The following is a 21,234-nucleotide window of genomic DNA, read 5'->3' as shown; positions in this document are numbered from 1 at the left end:
AACTGGAACTCACAGAGGGGCTCAAATAATTCTTCTCTACAACCTGAGAGCTATGTGCCATTAACTTTCAAAAACAAACAAAACCTAGTTCTTGAAAGAGCACAGTACACAAAAAAGAACTTGCTCCTGCAGTCAAGCTGTAATTTCCAACACTGCTCACAACTCTACCAAAGCCTCATAGATGGTGAAACGAAGCAGGAAGAACTCAATCTGGGTGTCTGGTCCTCAGGGACTACCAGCAGCAGGGCAGCCATGGGGCAGCTGCTGCCAGGGCAGCACATTGCCAGGGCAAGCCTCAGGGTGCTGTGCAACCCCAGAGTAAATCACACAGCAATAGGAAGGGAGAAAAGTAAAAAAAAAAAAAAGCCATACAACACAACAACCTTCCACTAACAGAGACTCCAGCACTCTGGAGCCTCATTCAGCTGTGACCTCCTTTTCTTCCATTACCCTCAGCAGACTGTTTTGCTCACTAACTTATCTCCTTTTCCAAAGTAGGTCCCTTTCTTCTCTCTCCATGCTGGTGCCAAGCAGTGCAAATCTGAGTAAGAAACATACATGCTGGAAAAGGCTAAAAGGGAATATGTACAGAGTGTCAACTGTTACTTCTGCCTACTTTACAACTGCTGATGAATTTTCAGACACAGAAGGACATCTCCCCAGGAAATCCACAGCTTGGTTTAATTGCACTGTTACGAGATTGATGGAAGGAATGGCAGCCTGTGTCTATGTTGGCCAGCTGGGGCACCACTCACACCTTGTATCTTTTGGCTGCTTGGAATGTGCTGCTTACCAGATGAATGAAACAGAGAGGGAGCTGGTTCGATGGGCAGAAATCTGGAAAGTAACACCAACAGCTGTTCCTGGGATTTCCTTCTGAAGAAAGCTAGAAGAGTGTTTTATGAATCCATACACCGTTCTTAAGGTCCAAAATTGCTTCTATCATGCCCAAACTCAACATCAGCCATGTAGTAAATCTTTGAGGGAACCAGTCCATCATAAAGGCCTGGAATATTTTTTGTCAGGTCAGCTTGCACTCATCCCAATAACCACATGGATGCAATGTACTCTCAACTCAAGGGGAGAAAGCTGCATTCCTAGTACAGCTACTCCCAGTGAAGGCTGTATTTCCACATGTACTTAATCGTATGCACACCTATAATCGCAGTGAGAAACAATGAAACATACCATCATTATTACTGATACCAACTCACCTATAGCAAGCAGGCAGCAGCGCTTTTCCAGGCTGCTCTATAGTTAATGTCCTGTCTGCAAGATCAGTTTATGTTCAAAAGACTCTTCCTTCTGCTTCATTCTCTCTTCCCCCACCAGAGTTTAACCTCACTCATTTCTCAATATCTTTCTCCTTGCTTTCTGAGGGAAAAGTCACCCAGATGGTGTATACAGAGAATACTGCAAAACCAGCTGCGTCATGTTGAACTGAAAGGCTTTAACAAGCATTAAAGGCCAATTCCTCCTCCTACAGCTTAATAAGAAGATAATAGCAAGTCCAGCCCTTTTTCTTCTCTCTACAACCTGCTGCTGTTCCTTGCACAGCTTTCTTTTCCCTCCTATAGTCTCAGCTCAGTGGGGCTGACTGATGCTTAGGACATGCCCTAAAAGTTCGGAAGAGAATTTTTCTAAAAGTTACTGTTTCCAGGTTAACAAATATGCTCACATTAGGCATCGGACCATGACACATTCAATCAAAAATAATGAAAAAAATGAATAAAACATAATGAAAAAAAATAATGAAAAAAAAAATGAACACAATAATGAACGCAAAAGGACAAACAAAGTGCATTCAACCAGCAGAAGAGCAGTTCAAGATGTGTTTGAATTTGCCGATTGACATCAAAGTCCTCAACACGGCAGTATTTAATGTAGTTACCAAATGTTTAAATACTACTGGAATTTCTATTGAGTATAGCAGAATGCTCAGTAACTAAGGGTTATTTTCCGTAATATCAGCCCTATAAGATGCTCTAGTAACTTTGTCTAGATGACTAGTCACCAGATTATCTTAAATTGGGAACTTGAAAGAATAATTATATATACCAGGTGTATCTTATCATGCTAACACAGACAGCCTCACCCAAGGTTTTGCTCCACGTATTTCAAATACTGATCCTTCTCTCTTTATAGAATTCTTAATGCTGCTGTTGCCAGGTGATGATAAAACTTGTCTCCTACCACTGAATCAATTAGTCATCCTTAAGGGCAGCTTTGTTTGCTCTAGAGGGCCCCTTTGCAGAGCTTTGTATCTGCCATTCCACTCCCATAGAGCATGGGTCAGCCTTGGAGAAAGCTCCAACTACAGCGACTGAGGAAAAGTAACGTCCCTCTAGGAATCAAGGCCAGATGGCAGAGTTTAAAACAGAGCTAAAGCTACATTAAATGGTGTCAGAAGCAGATAAAACCAGACTCAGCTTCTGAGGCAGAAACTAACACCTACTTTTCCATCCCCTGTTGAGCCATGCCAAGTGCCTTACTGAGGCAGCTGATGGCTCAGCTCTCTTAACTCGTATTTCTACATAGAGAAAGGAGACTGCATCTGAGATCCTTAAGTAACCATCTGAATATAGGAAAAGGGAATAAGCAGTAATTAATTCACTGCATTCCAAGTAAATGCACCATAAACAGAAATGACTATCAGAGCTGGACTAATTAACTGAGATAGTAATTTACAGATTTCAGAACACTGCAACTATTCAGGATCTGTGTAATTTCTCCGTAAAGAGTATTTTTCTCTTTATCAAGATATATTTGGAAGGACCTACAATGAAAACATGAGCAGAATTTTGTAGAGAATAAAGGTGAATCAAGTTCCCTTTTCTGGAAAACGTGGACCCAATAGTTGATTCAGGACTTTTTGTTTGTTTCAAAACCAATACACACACACACACACACACTTTCACCACAACTCAAATATTTCATTTCAAGCATTTTGATTAGTGTGTTTGCCAGTTTCTTTCAGAATGGCTTCTCTAGAACTCAAGCAATAAATTCTCCAACTACTGGACATACAAACTGATCCAAATGCGACACTTCCTAGCAGCTTTAGTGCTAGCATTGTTCCTGAGGAACAATGGAATCTTGTTTTTGAAATTACGTTTGTCCTCTATGTGCACCCAAAATATTGTTGAATTTCATAATTTATTCCCTCTTTATATACATAAAGTTTAACATACATCAACATAAATTAGTACCTCAATACTGGAGAGTAAAATCAGGTATCACAAGTCAGATACAGAATTTTACAGAAATAGAAGAAAAAAGGAGTCACTATTCAAGTAAATATCACTTTTCACTAAGTTGAGCATGCTTTATTTATACTCCAGGATATAGTCCACTTTTAAGTGAGGAGTGGAGGAAAGGGAGTAGGAAACCAAATCTCTAAAAAAAACAGTAAAACTCTCTTGCTTCATTAAAAGCAAGCTCTGTTTTTCAGGGACCAACTATCTGAGAATAAGTTAAAGAGCTTGGCAGATAAGCAGGCAACAGAAATAATAAAACAGGTGCTGTGCTTGTGTAGTTAAAGCAAACAGAAGTTCTACCAATCCAGGATAGTAAGCTCAGTACTGACACATGAGAATTTAGGATGCTGCGGGGAACGCAGAAGGACAAACAGGAAGACTGTTTGAGGAAAGAAGAGAAAAAGGATTAAAAAGCAAGAGAGTAAGAACTAGAACACAACTGTAACAAAGTAAGTCAACAGGCAAAGCATCACCAAAAAGTGTCACTGAAATTTACTCTGCTTCACATGGGAAGAGGACAAAACCAAACTGACTAAATGTTAAGCAGGAGTGGTAAGAAAAACAAATATTCTCAACATAAGCTTCTTAAAAGAAAAAAACAACCCAACTAAAAACGTCCTTACTCCCGCTAGGGCAAAGAAGCAGAACCTGGGGCACGTGGCTGTTCGTTGAGTGCTTTATTTTTGGGGGTTGCAGGTAAGGTGTGCAAAGAAGAATTTTTTTAAAAAACAAAACATTTGGGAAGAATGGAAACAATTTCTTTCAGCTTTCCAGCAGCCCACAGAGAGACCCCATCCATCTGAGATTCTTTGGCTGTCTGCCTGGAAGGAACTTGTCAAATTGTCGTTTTTTGCTAATGGCAAGGAAACTTCAAACAAAGCAGTTGCTACTTTCATTTTTACTTTTTTTTCCCTGCAAAAACACAAACTTTTTTTCAGTTTGGAAACAAGAATTTCCTCTTTAAAAATATGATTCTGCTTTCACTTTTCCTGGCTCTACTCTTAACATTCACTGGAATATCAAAGATGACAGCATACGCTACCATAGGATGAATACAATTGCATAAAAGTGTTGTTTTCTTTTTATTTATAGTGAGGAATAAAACATAAGCCTTAAAAGCAGTACTGATGTCTTGTTTTAAGCATGACGACTTCCAGAAGGAATTTTATTCTTCATTGATGATGGACATTTTTATGCTTGGAATCATGAAAACAGTAGCAGCACAAAAAAAAACCAGAAGCTGAGTGCATCTGAGATTGCCAGAAGATGCATCACCTGCACTACCTAATGAAGAAAGCATGAGTTACATTTAAATACCAAGCACTCTTAAACATTAACCTTGGGATTGATTTTCCTCAGCTTTGGTCACCTAGAAATCAGTTGTCCAGCGCAAGACCAGCTTCCAGATTTCCTTATCACCACTGGAGAATTACCAGGCTCTTTGGGGAACAGTGTGTCCCATACAGAATTGAGTAATTCAGATCGATTAACTTATCTCTAACATCATGCAACTCTACAGCAAGCTGAAAGAGCAACTCCCCATCCCCAGAACCTCCAGTCTTCCCTCACCACAAACAGTTCTTGAGAACCATTCCCATCCACCATGCTTTCCTCTCATGCTCAGGCTCCTCCCAGTAACCAACAAATATCAGCGGAGCTTACTATCTTCAGCTACACAGCCACCAAATCAGAGAACAAGTTATGCTCACACAGGTACATGGGGTGCACCTGCAAATAGCACCACAGGTGACAGGACATGGGGACACACCTAAGACTGAGGAGAACCAACAGTATGAAAAGAAGTAAAGCAAACAAGGGGGAAATTCCTCACCCTAGTGGCACATTCCCATCAATATGTTTCTGGATTGTTTTAGAACAAGCTATGTTCAAAGTTGTGAACTATAAAGTAAGTCAGTGGAAATGCTGAAATCAGAATCTGGCATCAGATACTAAAGCACTAAAACAAAGGTTATTTACTTAGAGCTTCACTGCTTGTAAAGAAAAGGCAGCAAGGATACCATGGCTCCATTTAGCCATACATGATCTGTCTGCAGAAACCTAGGGAGACAAGGAGCATGAGCTATATCCCAGATAAGCTGGCCAACCCCATTTAATTTGTGGTTTCACAACTGCTTGGAACCAACCTCAAAAAGGAAGAGAAGCAGAAGCAACCCTGTCAGCTTGCTTCAGCTTACATAGCTCATGGAACAGTGGTGTTACTCATCCATGATCACTGCTTATCTCCATGACCAACACTAAGATATTTTCTTCCTTCAAATCACTGTGCAACTCCAAGAGCTTAGAATTATTTGATAGTTACACAATGCTCAAACAATGCATTTAAGAATCATGTGTAGGCAACAAATTTGTTTAGCAGAGAACTAAAATCATGCTTTTAGTAACAGGACACGATATTAAAATATGTGCAGCATTAAAAAAAAAACAAACACACACACTAAACTATCAGACTGAGAATCTGCAAGTTTAAAATATTTTCTGCAAATAATTGGTCAAGAAACCTTCCTAGGTGGGTAATTTTAGTAGAAATGCATTATTCTTATCTTAAAATTTGCAGGATATAGAACAGAGATTAGATAAACAGGTTGGACATGCATATCAAGTGGCCGAAGTATTTCTTTCCTGGATGAACTACAAGACTCTGATAAAACGAGCACTAGCAAGGACATTTCATATATCAAACAGAACTCCCTCTTCAACTTAACCTCTTCTTCTCCAAATACTAAATCTTACGCATGACACTTCAAGAACAAATTACATTTTGAATAAAGAAAGAAATAGGAAGTACCGTGTCTGTAAATTCAGGTTAGATATCTTCTACTAGGTGAAGTCTGGTGAGTTATTCAAATAAAAATTGTTTTATTTAATACTGAAATATTTCAATCTTCAAATACTTAACAAATACATTCAATTCTAGAAGAAGGCCCAAATATCTCCACAATTTTATCAGTAAGATAAACACTTTTTTTCCGGTGCACAAAGTTTCTTTTAATTTGCTTTCTGAGACTGTTATTTTTCTCCCTTTTCCCTTGACAGAAATGAAGACATTGGTACTGAGCTACTCCCAGATCCTTAGTGAAGTCACTGTAATACCATCAAAGCATTTGACGCTTATTCAGAATATGTTTCTCCATCAATTTTTCACAAATTATGTCAACTGAAAACAGGGATACCAACTTAATATATGCCCTAATGCACAGAAGGACAAACTAGTGGAAGTTAACATATGCTAGCCACATGAATAAATGGAGAAAGTCATTACAAATTAAAGAAATATTTTTTCCTCCATGTAATAGGAATAACTGATCCCTCCTGGAATACAGGAATAAAAAAAGAGTATCACATAGCACACAGTAGAACACTGCCCCATACTCTCAAACCTAAGCATTTCTTATAAGGATACTTAATAATCAAATAACCCAGATTACTGTAACAACTGAAAAGCATAGATCAACAAGTCATATGATTACTCTACTTTTATTTACATTTTGGTGAGAGAGATGGAAATTGAAGAGCTTAGAAGCAGCTTATCCCCCCCAGTGGGCAAGATAAAAGCACACAAACATGACAGATATTAAACATCTTGTCTTTTTTTGTTGTTGTTGTTCAGAAATTTAAGAAACAACATGTCAAGAAAACATCAAGTAAAGTTCAAATTATTCTGCAGCTGACTGAGAGGATCATAAACCCTCTATGTTTGTTGTATCAATGCACAAATCCAAAGAAAATTAGAGCTCTCAATTTTAAATGACACAGAAAACTTACATATGTACCACTTATGAATTCATACTAGCATAATCATGCAGTTAGATATGAATAAGGCCACTGAGATCAGAATCGGGCCCATGGTTACATTTAAGAAGCAAATGTCATGCAACTATACATAACTTGTAGCATCATCTGAATCTAGTTCAATAACCAGAAAACAGGCTTTTGACAACAATAGTATTTCAAAATGACAGTATAATTAAATTTAAGTCAAAGCTATGCCATGATGGACTGTATGTTTATCTGTAACCAGCAAATGATATGCTTTTAAGCATGTCAGAATTTTTCAAAAGAATTAACCACTGCAGTAATGCAACTGAGGAAATGGTAGGAATAAGCAAACTCCTCCAGGTCATTTCAAAACCAGTTGATGTTGATGTGATACAGAACACGCTGTATGCTCTGTACGTTTTTTCCTATTCCAACTTCCCTAAAACGCTATGCATTTTAATACCATTCAAGGACAAATCAACAGCATGCCTCACTCACTTCAAAGTTTTAAAAAGCAACAGGAGGGACTGTGTGGTTGGGATGAGTAATGAAAAAGGAAGTCAGTTTTCCATCTGTACATTACTTACTCAAAAACAATTAGGGCTGGTCAGTCATTATCATCAGATTTGTATGAGCAATACTGAGAATCAGAAGGCAATTCACTGTATTTCCCAGCCAGTAGAAAGAAGTGAGAGAGATTTCAGAAAGGGTCTTAATTCCACAAAAACAAAAGACAGTTTCCATGGGACAGTGCACATCTCATGAATTCATGTCATTTTCATTTTATGATTAATAAGCAGCATTATAACTGACCATTACCAAACAATGGTTTCAAGACAGTATCTTTGGAAAGCAGTAGTATTCTAAGTTCTCTGTTGTTGTTTCTGCCCCTTTCTCCAGGTTTCCAACATCACCTATGGAAAGAGTTCTCAGTGCAGATGACTACTGCAACATTCTACAGCAGAATGGTCTATTAACTCCCAGCTAGTGGAGCAGTGAGGGAAATTCCTTTGTATTATCTTCTCAGTTAGCTGAATATTTAATTTAATGCATGAATTTCTAAGTTATTCTTCAATAAAATAAAAGAATGTGGTTGTAAAATATATTTCCTTGAAACTAAGCTGAAAATGCTTTAACAACCAAAGCTGAAATATGATAAAGGTGATTGATTCTTCGATTCTACCTGCATTCACGTTTCCATTATACTTCTCAAAAGCATAACAAAAGTCTGTAAAAATATAATTAAGGAGAGATACTGGTACATACAGAATGCAGTATCAAGACTACAGCTCCTACTTTGTTTTGCAGAGTCATTAGAATGTTTTTCATTCAAGAGTCTTGATCTGTGTAACCATACTTATATACAAGAAAAAACAAAAAATTAAATTAGCTATTAAGATGTATTTGAAAGTAAGACTGATGTTCTTAGTTCCGCAGTTTCAGAATTAGATTGAATAAAAGCAACATTGACGCCAGCAGTTCAGAAAACAGTGAAATTTATGCAAATTTTTAAAAATGTCATTCTTTCACAAAGTTCTGTACTGAAACTTAGCTTATTGGGAAATTCAATAAAGGCTCACATCAGGTACCTCTGTGTTCCACAGATGGCTACTCCAGCCCTTAAGAGACAAGAAGACAAGAAGGGCAGTGAACCCAATTCCCCACCCAGACGGCTCCCAGGCACACAGGCAGACCTACTGACTTCAGTGCATCCCACACAGAAGCAAGGGCTCACGCTGGCGGAGCTTGTTGCTAGCTGGGGACTTGGCTAGCCTTTGTCTGGGCATCGTGCCACTCAGACACAGATACGTGCCAGGGCAAAGCAGCAGCGCACCGTCCGAAGATAGCACTGGCATGGTGCTGTGCTGCCTGGCAAGGCTCCTCTCTGAGCACTGAGAGCTATAGCCACTGACCAGGGCTCCGAGGCTGCTGCCCTTGATGTAATTCCCTGTCCCATGTCTTGCCTTCCATAGGTGCCTCTCTCCTGAGGTCACTAGGAAAAAGCAACCTATGTTGCTACCTAAATTAAACTATCCACTCCCGTGCTACCTTGCCTGTGGGTATGCAAAAGTTTGAGCTCCCTTCCCCACCGTTGGCAGGTACTTAAGGAGCATAATCACTTAATTCTCTACATACAGCCAAAAGCATGCTTCCATACAGCCTCCCATCTTGTCTAACAAATACATACGGAGAGGCAGGGCTGAGGCTGTTATCCTATGTGACTTCCAGCCCCGTCAGAGTGCCGCCAAGGACAGCACCCTACTAAGGGAACTATCCCCGCATTGATTTGTGCACGAAGACCAGGTGCTAACTGCAGTACTTCCATGGAAGACAGAAAGCAGAAAGGAAGCTTACTTTACCTTCTCGACACTCACGCATGGGTTCAAATTACAGGCAGATGACAAATCAGTTTAAGGGCTGTAATAGGAAGTATAAATGGAAAGACTGTGCTAAGAAAGGGAATTATTGGACAACCATGGGAAGATTTGAGACATTATATTTATGATTAACATAGGTCCACGTGCTACCATTAACACCAATTGATTTTCCAGGTCCTACAACAGTAACCAAATAGTAAGGAAAAATTAACCACTGTTAAGAGCTGATTGATATTCCTTCCATAGTTTGTGTCCTAAGAATGAAATCTTCAAGACTAATTTATGATTAAGATTCTAGGCAACAAAAATCAGAACATCTTTTCTAGCAGTACCATTCAGCAGCGGCTGTCCTCCATGTACACTCCTCGACACGACCGCACTGTGCACATCTTCAGGAAATCCCATCTTGCACAACATGTCTTCACAAGTTGCTTTTATCGGTGCCTGAAATGCAAGACAAAATTTATGTAATATCACAACCCCCTTATTCACCAGAGAAACATTCCAGTTAGCACACATTCCATTTTGCTCCTATCTTGTACAAACAGCATCTTTGTTTCTATACGACAGCAATTAGAAGTCTGAGGGCAAAGGGTTAATCTCTCTGATAACTGGAATGGAAGGAACAAGTCCCACTTGTCTGGTAAGATCTAAATAATACACAATCTTGATTCTTCTGACAACCGAACATTTCAACTAAACCAGTCTTTGAGACTGAAGTGGAAACTTAGGGGGAACAAAAACATTCCTTCCTCTGGAAATAAATGTTGCACAAAGACAAATGACTTCTTTTTTCTTCATGGCCAGATATATTTGAGAGGAAAGACTTCAGCCAATGACTTAAAATGCTTTATTTAGACATCACTGTGTGAGGCTGCCCCAGTACCTGTAAGACAGAATGTTGCATTTGCAGTAAAGAAACAGTACTTATATCTGTGTAAGCAAACAGTTATCATAGCAAGTCAAATGGTTCCAATTCAATCCCCACCCAATGAACATTAGGTTAAATAAAGAACTGCTCTTCACTGAATTTGCATAAGGCAAAAGACAAGCAGTTGAAACCATTCTCTCACTTGTGAAGAAAGTCTCCCTTCAAATCACATTTTTCTAAGTTTCATAAATGACTTTTTATTTAGAAAGATAATGGAGCACAAAAACTTTTTTGTTCTGTAGAGTGTTTTGTGTTCAAAATATACTGATAGGTAAGCCAGTTTTCAGGACAGTTCGCTGCTGTTAAAAAAAAAAAAAAAAACAACACATCCAACTTGCTGTGGCAAAAGACTATAATTTGTGGATTGTTTTTGCCTTATTTCAGAGCTCCATAGAACAGCCACGCTTCCAGGTGACTAAATGACCAAATAGAGCAAAACACCTCAAACTGCACCTCAAAAAGCAGAGGCCAGCTCTCACACCACTACACTGAACTGCATTCCAGACACTGACACCCCTCGAAAAAATCTGACATGCATCTACACACTATGTAAAGACCTATTCAAATGCACGCCCAGATTCAGCAGTATGCGGACTTTGATATTATGAACAATTGTATGCTTTTGTACCTACAACTGATCACGTCTTTAAAAACATTTTCTCTTCTACTTTCTCAAATGGGTTTTCCTCAAGTGGAACTACCTGAAGTCATGCTGAAGCACACACCAGCATACATTTCACAGCAGAATCCCAAGAGGAAAGAGGGAAGGAGAAAAAAAAAAAAAAAAAAAAAAAAGAGTAGAGAAAAAGGAGATGATGGTGCTTCACCAATTAACCACTTTCCTGAGCATCAGAGCACTGACTTAAGGCATCAGGCAGCTATGTCCTAAGATCTGTGCTCACACATTACCTGCACAGAAGAGGAGGAGCATTCTCATACTATGCAGTGGCTGTGCCACCTGTTCGAAGATAAATTTCACCAGGCCTGGAGGCTGAGCACAGAGATGTTACAGCTGTGTACCTGGTCCAGCTCAGCTTGGCAAGAGGGTTGCAGCCACCACCCACAGTCTGCCTAGAGATTTATCAGCACTTTCCACTGGAATTTTTCAAGCACCCAGCTATCTGTCACCTCTCTGTCTCTTAGTGCAGTCACAATTTTTAGATTAGTTTCCATGCTTTTAACAGCATATCATCTGTAAACCAAATCCCTTTCTGACAGAGGCAGGTTAGGGAGCACTTATCCAAACCACTATGATGTCAAACCCGAGCAGGCAGCACGCACTGGCATGCAGTGGGGACAGCCTACTGGTAGTACTTCAAAAGCAGAGGAAGCAAGCTGAAGTTGCACTGAAAATGAACAAAAGTGCAGCACCAAAATCATGCTGGCTTTCACCCTGCTGACGCTGCTACACGAGCAGTAGTCTCAGTGCATGAGAACATTACAGATGTGGGACAGCAGCGCCAGAAACCATGTGTTTCCCAGGGAAGAGGACCCAGCAGAAGTGCTTGCTGTCCATTGACACGCTAGGCCATGCTCAGCATGCCAGCTCCTATTAGGGTAATTTTATCACTATTGCAAGGAGGGATTTGTAGCACAGCCAGATGCACTTACATTTACCAATCCTATCTAAGCAGCTCAACACACTAGCAATAAAAACAAAAATTTGCTACCCACCTCCAAATTAGTAAGCTATCTAGGTAAGCACCCAGTAAGAGAAATTTTAATTATCAAGTGTCTACTTAAACTGTGGCACTTGTTTCTCCCTGACTTTATTTATTTATTTATTTTAATATGGGGACCTAAAAAAGAAATGTAATGAAAGATGAAAGAAAAGTAAAGGAAGAAAGGAACAATGTTTAAAATACGAGGAGGCTACGCAACCTACAAAGTTGGAACCTGGGTCTGCAGCTAAGCCTCAACAGCCCACTCAAACACTGGTTTTTTAAAAGATAAAAAGATGGTAAAATCAAAAAATAATTATTATTCCAGCTGCCAGTTTCTTTGGCTTTAGAATCAAATCACAGACTTCATAAAGTTTCCACAACTTGAAAGAAAAATACTAAGACTTGTTTAAACTACTACATAAAAGATAACCTCAAAGCAAATGTGATTAAAAAAAAAAAAATAGCCTTTCATGGTATCCTTGAAACAATAAAGGTCCTGGGTGGGCAGCTGAGGAGATAACAGGATTGTGTAACAAGTCCGCTCTGATGCGCCTGGGAATCTTTCAGCCTTCCCAACAATCTATACGTACTAAACAACTCTTATAAACTCAAACAATGCCCACTGAAACAAAGACGTGGGGACATGAATAGAGAGCCTTCTTTGTTCTTTCATTTGCAGCCATCAATTTTATCTGGAGACAAAAGACTGTACTCTGCTCTCCAAAAACAGTCCTTTGTAAATATTGTTTGAGAATAAAAACACAAGGGAAAAGAGAATTTAAATTTCCAGCATTTCTTAATCGCCCTATGTTAAGCATTTTGAATTAAGTAGGAGTTGTAGCTTCAGATACAATGGGTCACATCAAGTTCAGACTGAAAGTACTGCAAGACTTAAACCATTTTAACTCGAAGCAAAAGACAGTGCTGGAATGTTTTTATCCCCTCATCCAGGGCAAAAGGGGAAAGTTAGCAAAGATTATGGGGGCACATTACTGTAATTTACAGGATTTTGTGTGATTAGTGCAATTCTCAAGACTATTCTGAACACAAGAAAATATTAGTTGTACATCCCTCTACAGAACACACAACAGAAAAACTGTCTTTTAAGATGGAAAGCAATTACCTTAGCTTGTACTCACACAAAACCTACTTAACAAAGTTACAAAGCTTTGAACAAGATCACTACACGGATAATTCTTCTCTGAAGCACTATCAGACTTTGCAAAAGCAAAATAGGTACCAGTGTAAAACTATTTTGCTCCCCCTTATAGCTAACTCAGTCATTTTTGATAGTGTTCAGTAGATTTTGCAGTTATCTCCAGATGCTAAAACCTACTCAAACTTGGTAAGGTCATGCATATAAACTTGGTATTATACATTTCAGACTAAATGCAAAAGACATGCTGCAGTCATGAAGCAACATGACATACATTAGAAGCCGTCTGTCAAAACTTATTATTCAATTAATTAACAGGTCATTTTGATAAAGCAGCTGAGCCTGCTTTTTTTGTACCGTGCCCCTCCAGTTACTTTAGCTTCACAACTAGAAATCTGTGGCTTAAAATCAAGGTTGTGCCATAGCTCAAAAAAAATAAATAAAATCCTCCATGACCATCTAAACTTTGTAACTGTAAAGGAATCATATTTACATGCTTTTCTAAACACCACCAGTAACCTTATTCCAACAATGTAGGCTTCACATTTGAAAAAAAGATTGTAAATGGAAACAAGAGTAAAACCAGACAGGACAGTTTCATTAACACTGATGTTTCTAGACTAATAGCTCTCTCCAATTTCCATACTTGCTAAGACATAGCCACATTTAAAATGCAGTTCTGTAAGGAAACACCTATTTAAAAATGCAAGCTCACCACACGACTGTAGAAGCAATTTCGTATCACAACACGCATCCTATGTTTTCAGAATTGGATTCTTAAAGACTGCTTTCAAACAGGGTTGGTTTTGTTCCTTGTGCATATGCCATACACCACTGGAGTTCAGCAGTTTCAATTCATGTAAAATATCAAAGTCTCTGCTTTTGCACTGTTTGCATTTGCATGTACCACAACATTAGATTTCTTAATATTGATTGTAACAAAATGCAAGGGAAGTTGTTTCTGAAAGACTAATTTCTTTTATGCTGAATATAGCTTACTCCTGTAGCAAAATAAGCCTACGTCGTAAAACGAGAAATGGAGGGATATGCATTGGAAAAAATACCACACCACACACTTATAATTGGATGTGTTACAGCTGCTAATTGCCAAGTCCAGCCAATTCGCAGGGCATTATTGTGTGAAGCTCAAAACAAAGTCTTACATAATTACACCTACGACAGAGCAGGAGCTGGGTATTTGAGCTCTCCCTCGTTAATAAACAACATTAATTTTCAATTGTGACAGTAATATTCAACTTAAGCACAAATCACAGAAACATCTGTGACTGTGTTTAAAGGCTAGGTGGTTCCTCATTAATTTAAAGGCCAAAATTGTACCCAGCATTCATTCACAACTTATCTAACTCTAGAGATCTTCTTAACCATTTTTAGTTTTGGGTAAACACATCACCTGACAAAACGCAATATACTGCACACGATGGATCTTACTTTATGACAAGCTTCCCCTCACTACCATAAAGTAACAGGCATATGAAAGATAACCTGCAGGATCACTGCCACATCTCCAATACGCTTTAGATGCAACACTTCAAAACATTCAGCATCTCTCTTAATCTCTGACTTACTGCCACGAGCTGCAGCACTTTATACCTTCACACACTGAAGAGAGTTGAGCATGACTCCAGTAAATACTGTCAAGTACCGTTTGTTTTCAACTGTGAACTGCAACCGGAGAGAAAGTGCCTTTCACTCAAATTGTTCTGGAAGCTAGCAGCTTCCCAAGACAAGGCCAAGCCAAGATCTCCCAGAGGTCATCCAGTTACCTCTATTTCAGAGGCACCAGAAGCCATTCTCATTACAGCACCTTCAGCTCACATTAGAGCTCTACTCCATGAACCAAATTTCAAACCAAAAAGTTCAGCTTCTTAAACCAATACATAAAGCTTTCAAATACTTCCACAGGATAACAGGATCTACAACTTCCACACTATCATCTGTTTTAAAACAAACTGCCTCATACTACCATTCATTACTGTTCGTTTGCAAGCCAGAGTCTCACAAACTGCACTCATAGCCTCCTCTTTTTACGCACAGCTGAGAAACAAGGGTGTTGACTTGCTTTATGAAATATAGAGACATTTATGAACGTATCTGATACAGCACAAAGCTTTGATTTGGTCTGGAGTTTCTTGTTCCATCAACAAGGAGAACATGGAGCCCCCCACTCTCCAAGCAAGACACCGTTCCTATCAGAGGAAAAAAAAAAAAAAAAAAAAAAAAAAAAAAGACTAAAATTTCAACTGAAATGCCACAATTAAAGGGAATTTAAGTCTAAGTCACATTTCGGTAATAAAAAAATATTTTAAAACCAGCCCTACGTTTGACTATATATCCCAGTGTTTTCAAAAAACTGAAACTTCCTCACGCTGTCTTGATGATAAAGGTCGCGTGTTCAGCAACCCTGCCCATGAAAACTGCTTCTGATGCACACAGAAGAGCTCTGGGTTTTTCTGACCTTCAGGGGAGGCCTTGCAAGGCCTATCTGGAAGAACTCTTTCGGGGGATCACAAAATTTTAACTATGTCTTCAGCTGCTGGGTGATAATTATGTGCTAATTATAAGGAATGGAGGAGTCCCTAGGCGAGTCTGTTGGTAAAAATATATTTTTTAAATATGTCAAGGAGCGCCTAGAGGAGAGCATAAACGCGCCTTTTGGATATATGATATTTAATTAAATACATGAATACTGACTAAAACCAAATAGTTTAAGTGAATCGTTGAAAAGACTTGGCAGTGATATACCTTCCATCTTGGAAGCTGCTATATCTGTTTTCATAAGGCATTTAAAAATAGAATGCCTAATTTCCCCTCTTTATTCAGACAGAGCTCCCATGATCTTTCAGTGAGAACGGCAGGATCAAATCAAATTATGAATCACGCAGATTAGGTCATCCACTGATCTGCCGCTGCCACAAGAAGGGGAGCTGGAACACAGCCCAACACTCAGATGAGGAAGGTCTTTCTCCCATCAGCCACAAGCTACAAACACTCTCTGGCAAGACAAATCCTCCTCAAACTCATCCCACATTAATACACACCACCTTTTTTCCTGAAGTTCTCTTTTGCAGAGAAGCACTGGAAAAGGCTGCCCAGAGAGGTGGTAGGTATTCCATCCCTGGAGATATTCAAAGTCAGGACAGACTGGGACACTCAACAACCTGATGTAGCTGTAGATGCCTCTGCTCACTGCAGGGAAGTAGGACTACTTGGCCTTTAAAAGTCCCTTCTTAACTCAGATGATTCTCTGATTCTAGACAAACTCACTTCTGCCTGGTATGAGCAACCAGTGACCAAGCAACAAGTATCACTTCAGTGAAAGGTGAGGAAAATTGCTATAAAAATGATAATTTCTACCGCAAAAGACACTGAGTGTTTACTTTACTTTCATCATTCATATGGGATTTGCCCCATTCCACCTCATACACAACTGGAAAGAATGAGGTAGTAGATAAGCGTATCCACTATGACACTATAGGCTTCTCCTATGCTTTGTAATAACAACAAAAAAAGCTTAAAAATAAATACATCAAAAACACCATTATACATTAGAGGTTCAGATTCTTAGGTGAGCAAATTGATATCTTGTATGCGCATTGTTTAAAGTATAAATTCTTATCCTAGCTGCTGGTAGCTGGTGAACTACTCAACCACATGTTATTTAAAGTTAAAAAATAAAAATAAGTAAAACAAAAAAGCATTCAGAAAAAAAAAAGGAAAAACAACAGTGGGAGACAAGGAGTTTAACTGATAGATGATCCTCTCATTCAGGCAAGAAAAGCCATTCAACTGTTCCTGTTTGCTGCCACATGACAAAAAGTCCCTTACGCAAGGCAGTCTGCGATGAGCAAAAATAACTTGATTCACAACTTCCCCAGGCTATTTTTAAATATTATACTACTAAAATTTACTTGTTATACTACTATAAGAACCAAATTTTCTTATGTGTTCAGTTATTAAAAACATCAATAATTGAAATTACTGACATAAAAATGTCACTGAAAATAACTAAGATAGAACATGACAGGTTTTTTCCAGTGATGTTTCTGGGAGTTCCTCCAACTTCTGGGAGCAGAAAGAAAGACAGTAGATGGGAAGTTTTTGAGTTACACTTTCTTAACTAGATGTTGTTCAAAAATATGACAATTCAGGGTGATATTTTAAAACAGGTATAACAAAACCCACAAATGTAACTGACTTTATAGCACATTAAATTGCATGCTTACATAGCAGTACTACACACGAAGGAAGAGAGCAATAGAAGGCTTTCTAGAAAACACACATCATTTATTAAAATGAAAAAATATGAATACAATACAAGAAAATATCTATCTTCTGTTACATTGGCATCGTATACATTTATGAGCTTGCTACAATACCTGTTGAGAGAAAACAGAATTTCCTATTTTGTCAACCAGTGATTTCAATTCCAAAAATTCACTGCCTACTTTAGCGACATCTATTTCTGTCCTATAACAGGCAGAAAAAGCAGTTTACAGAAAAAGCCTTTTTGAAAAATGTATTTTAAAATAATGCATCCACTTGAAAATCCCAAAGATAGGTTTCCAAAAATACGTTTGTTTTATTCAATTTTGAAGATATCAGACTTTTGAGGACATGTCAGTGGCACCACTATCACCTAAACCAGGCAGACAGGGAGCAGAGAGCTCTCCGCTGCAGCATCCTGCCACATTTAACTTCTCAGATTCTTTGAAGGTGAAGCAAAAACAGGACAGGAAGATCCACAAAGGTTGAGCCACTCACATAAGTGCTCTGTTCCAGGGCTTATGAAACGCATTATAAAACACATTCAGTTCACTTTCAAGGGAGTAATGATGTTCGAGTTTGCTTTGTTTAAGAGACATCCTCAAACTCATTTTAGTTCTTATACAATCACGTATCTACTATAATACTTAAAATAGTTTGGCTAAAAAAAATATCTAAGACACGTGTGTTATGAGATACATTCAGAATAAATGATCTCAGCTCTCCTGTGCAAAACTGCATTCATGTGTCTCGCCCCATTCTGCCAGAGACCAGAGCTGAAGGTACGAGTGGTCTAGTTGACAAGAAACTCAATCACTGAATTCACAGCTGAGGCAGCTTAACAGGAATGTCATTTAGGGCAACAGTTTTATCACCTGGATACGTTTGCTAAGACCTGGAATAAGACCAAAACTGCCTGCAGGGAGTAATAACTTACATCCCTTGTCATTGTAATTCGAATTCAAACCAGTCTTCTACATTTGCAGGGCTCTATAATCACATTATTATTTGTTCTCACTTAGAAATAGAGAACGCCCATGGAGTGGTCCCATCACCCTGTACTTAAAAAGAACAATTCCCCTTTTGAGCACTTAATTTCTATTCCGTTTTCCAGTTAATTTTTAACTCATCTCAGTTTTATTCCCATAAACCAACACTCAAACCATCTCTTCCTCTGCTTCTGTTTTGTTGTTATTCCTGTTCCAGAAGCAGCTGATGCTTTGGGGCAGAAAAGCAGATACCGCTTCTTCTATCCTACCACCTCCCAGGTTCTTTACACAGTGCTTCCAGCCTCACACTGAATTGGCTGATCAGCAAAATCAAGTGCAGTTTACATTCTCTTGCATCCCATGTGCATTATACATTGCCAGAAATCTAATGCCCTTTCTTCCAAACACACACAGAACCCACAGATCTGACTTAAAATACACTTCCAGTTATGATCAAGCATTCCATCATGACTGCTTTTCCACATCACTGATGAAAAATGAGTGATCAATAACTTCAGACAATAAAGGCAGAGAGCTCTTGTGTTGCAAAGAGGCAGGAAAAAGCTGGAAGGTTCAACACTGCAGAAGAAACTTAAAGAGATAACCTTGTACAAACCAAAAGGAGCAGGTACCCAGGCGGGAAAAAGAAGTTCCCACTGCACCCTGTTTGTGAGGGCTCTCCACAGTTCACATGAAAGAAAAAATAAATAAAGTGCTGTACAGACACAGGTCTATAAATCTGATTTCATACCCAAGTTCCAATTTTGTTACACACTATTAAAAATCAGTCCTAACCTGATTTAATGGATACCCAAACAAGGGGGAAATTGGATTCCCCAAGCGTAACACAATGGTGACACTGAGTGATGCATGAAAGCAGCGAGGTTCCCTCCTGTCCCCAATTCACAGCTTGGGCTTCATTTCCAACCTGCCCCGGGTAGGAAAAAGATGAAATACAGGCTCAGTGCAGAAAGTGGGCTTTGAAGAGTCACTGAGACGGGAAGACTGAACAGAACTGAAAGTGTGCGCGATTAACAGCACTAAAAATCAGTCGGTACTGGTTTTTGGGGTCTGGCTTTTGCCTTGCAAAAACAAGCATAAAACAAAGCTAAAGTGGCACATAACAAGTTTCTGAGCAGAGTGGCTGCTATCATGGAAGTCAGTCGAGTCCTGCCGGACGCTCTTCCACCGCGATGGACGGACAGACAGCTCCGTGCCTTTGCCCTCTGAGGGCCACGGCTGAAATCCGCCACCGCGCTGCCCGCCGTCAGCCAGCAGCCCCGGGCGCGGCTGGGACGCCCGGGGATCGCAGAGGGGCACGCGGTGAGGGGAGCGGCGGAGAGGCGGCAGAGCTCCCTCCTGCCCCGCCGCTCACCATGGACAGGGGCCGCCGGCCCGGCCGCAGCCCGTGCGGGAGGCGGAGACCGCCGCAGCGCCCCGGGGCCCTGTCCCCGCCGCCGGCCCGGCCTCCGGCCTCTCCCCCAACCCGTCAGAAATGCCCCGACCGTAAATACCATTAAGAGGCGATGATCTGCGCCATCTGTCCCTCAGATTTACCGCCCTCTCCACCCCCCGGGCTGGGCTCAGCCGGCACAAAGCCGGGGGACAGCGGCCGCCACCCGCTCCCACCGCGTCCCCCCGGCGCTCAGGGCACCCCTGCGGGATCCATTTTGCCGCCCGGCACCTGCCCCGACAAGGGTCCCGCTTTCCCTCCGAGCGCTGCCCCGGGAATGCTCCACACCTCGAGCCCTCCCGGGCCGTGCGGAGGGGTTCCGGCCGTGCATTACACACTTCGGAGCCCCGTCTCGTCCCGCTAGAAATTCCCGTTACACTCAGGGGGTGGGCGACCAGCGGCCGCACGGAGGCGGCGGCTGATTAAATTCTTCCCGGGAAGGGATTAGCGGGCACGGAGCCGGCGGAACGCCGTGCCCTCTCAGCGAGGCCGGCCGGGCTGTAGCCCCACCTGCCCGGGAGGGACGCGGGGCTCTGCCTTACGCCGCACCGCTCCTATTTCCCCGCACAGTGTCCGTTCCGCTACTTTCTCCCCCACGCTCGATACGAGGGAGATACCCCCTCTTTCATCCGCAAAACTAGCACCGGACTCCCCTATTCCCCCCATACACACACGCGCATCCCTCCGCACCTGCTCTCCCCCCAGCCCCGAGCAGGTGGCCGGCAGCGTATCCCGCGCCCCACCGCTCCTCCCGCCGGCTTTCCCCGGGCACCGCCGCCCGCAGGGGAACAAAGAGCCGCAGCCCGGCCCCGCTCCCCACCCGCCGCCGGCGGTGCTTACCTGCTGCAGGGCCGCCAGCAGCATCAGCGCCAGCGGCGGCAAGATCCGCGGCGGCGTTCCCGCTATCCGGCACATGGAGGCGAGGAGGGGCGGCGGCGGGGCGGCCCCCGGCGGTCCTGGAGCGCGGCTGGAGCCCGGAGCGGGGCGAGGGGTGCGGCGGGAACGGAGGGAGGGTCGGGCGCCGGCGGCTCCCGGGGCTGCGCTCTGTCCCCGCCTGCCCGAGCCGGTGCCGCGGCGCTAGCTGCCGCCTACCGCTCTAGCTCATGGGCAGCGATGCAGCGGGGAAAGAGAGAGACGGAGAGAGGCGGAGGATGGGGGAAACTCGGCTCCGGGTCAGGCTGCTTTTCTCTCTGAGAGCCCCCTCCGCGGTGCAGAGGGTGGGCAGGGAAGAGGAGGAGGAGGAGGAGGAGGATGGGCGAACAAAAGGCTGCGAGATAAGAAAGAAGTAGCTGCTGCCGCTGCTGCCAGGCCGGTGCGGCGGCGGCTCGGCGCGGCAGTCCTCGGC

The 21,234-nt window shown here is 41.5% G+C and overlaps 1 protein-coding gene across 1 annotated transcript in view; it reads right to left on the bottom strand.

Annotated features, from left to right (window-relative positions):
* CDH2 (cadherin 2) overlaps nt 1-20,804 on the bottom strand; it is a gene marked incomplete at both ends in the record, with an annotated part of 112,484 nt that extends 91,680 nt beyond the window's left edge. Inside the window, 2 exons of the mRNA XM_079533361.1 lie at nt 9,745-9,856; nt 20,730-20,804. Coding sequence (XP_079389487.1) covers nt 9,745-9,856; nt 20,730-20,804 — 187 coding nt within the window. The remainder of the gene's footprint in view (nt 1-9,744; nt 9,857-20,729) is intronic.
* Nucleotides 20,805-21,234: the final 430 nt, after the last annotated feature.

Source organism: Tetrao urogallus (genome assembly GCF_951394365.1).
Source record: "Tetrao urogallus genome assembly, chromosome: 3".
NCBI lineage: Eukaryota > Metazoa > Chordata > Aves > Galliformes > Phasianidae > Tetrao > Tetrao urogallus.
This window is presented reverse-complemented; position numbering and strand designations above follow the sequence as displayed.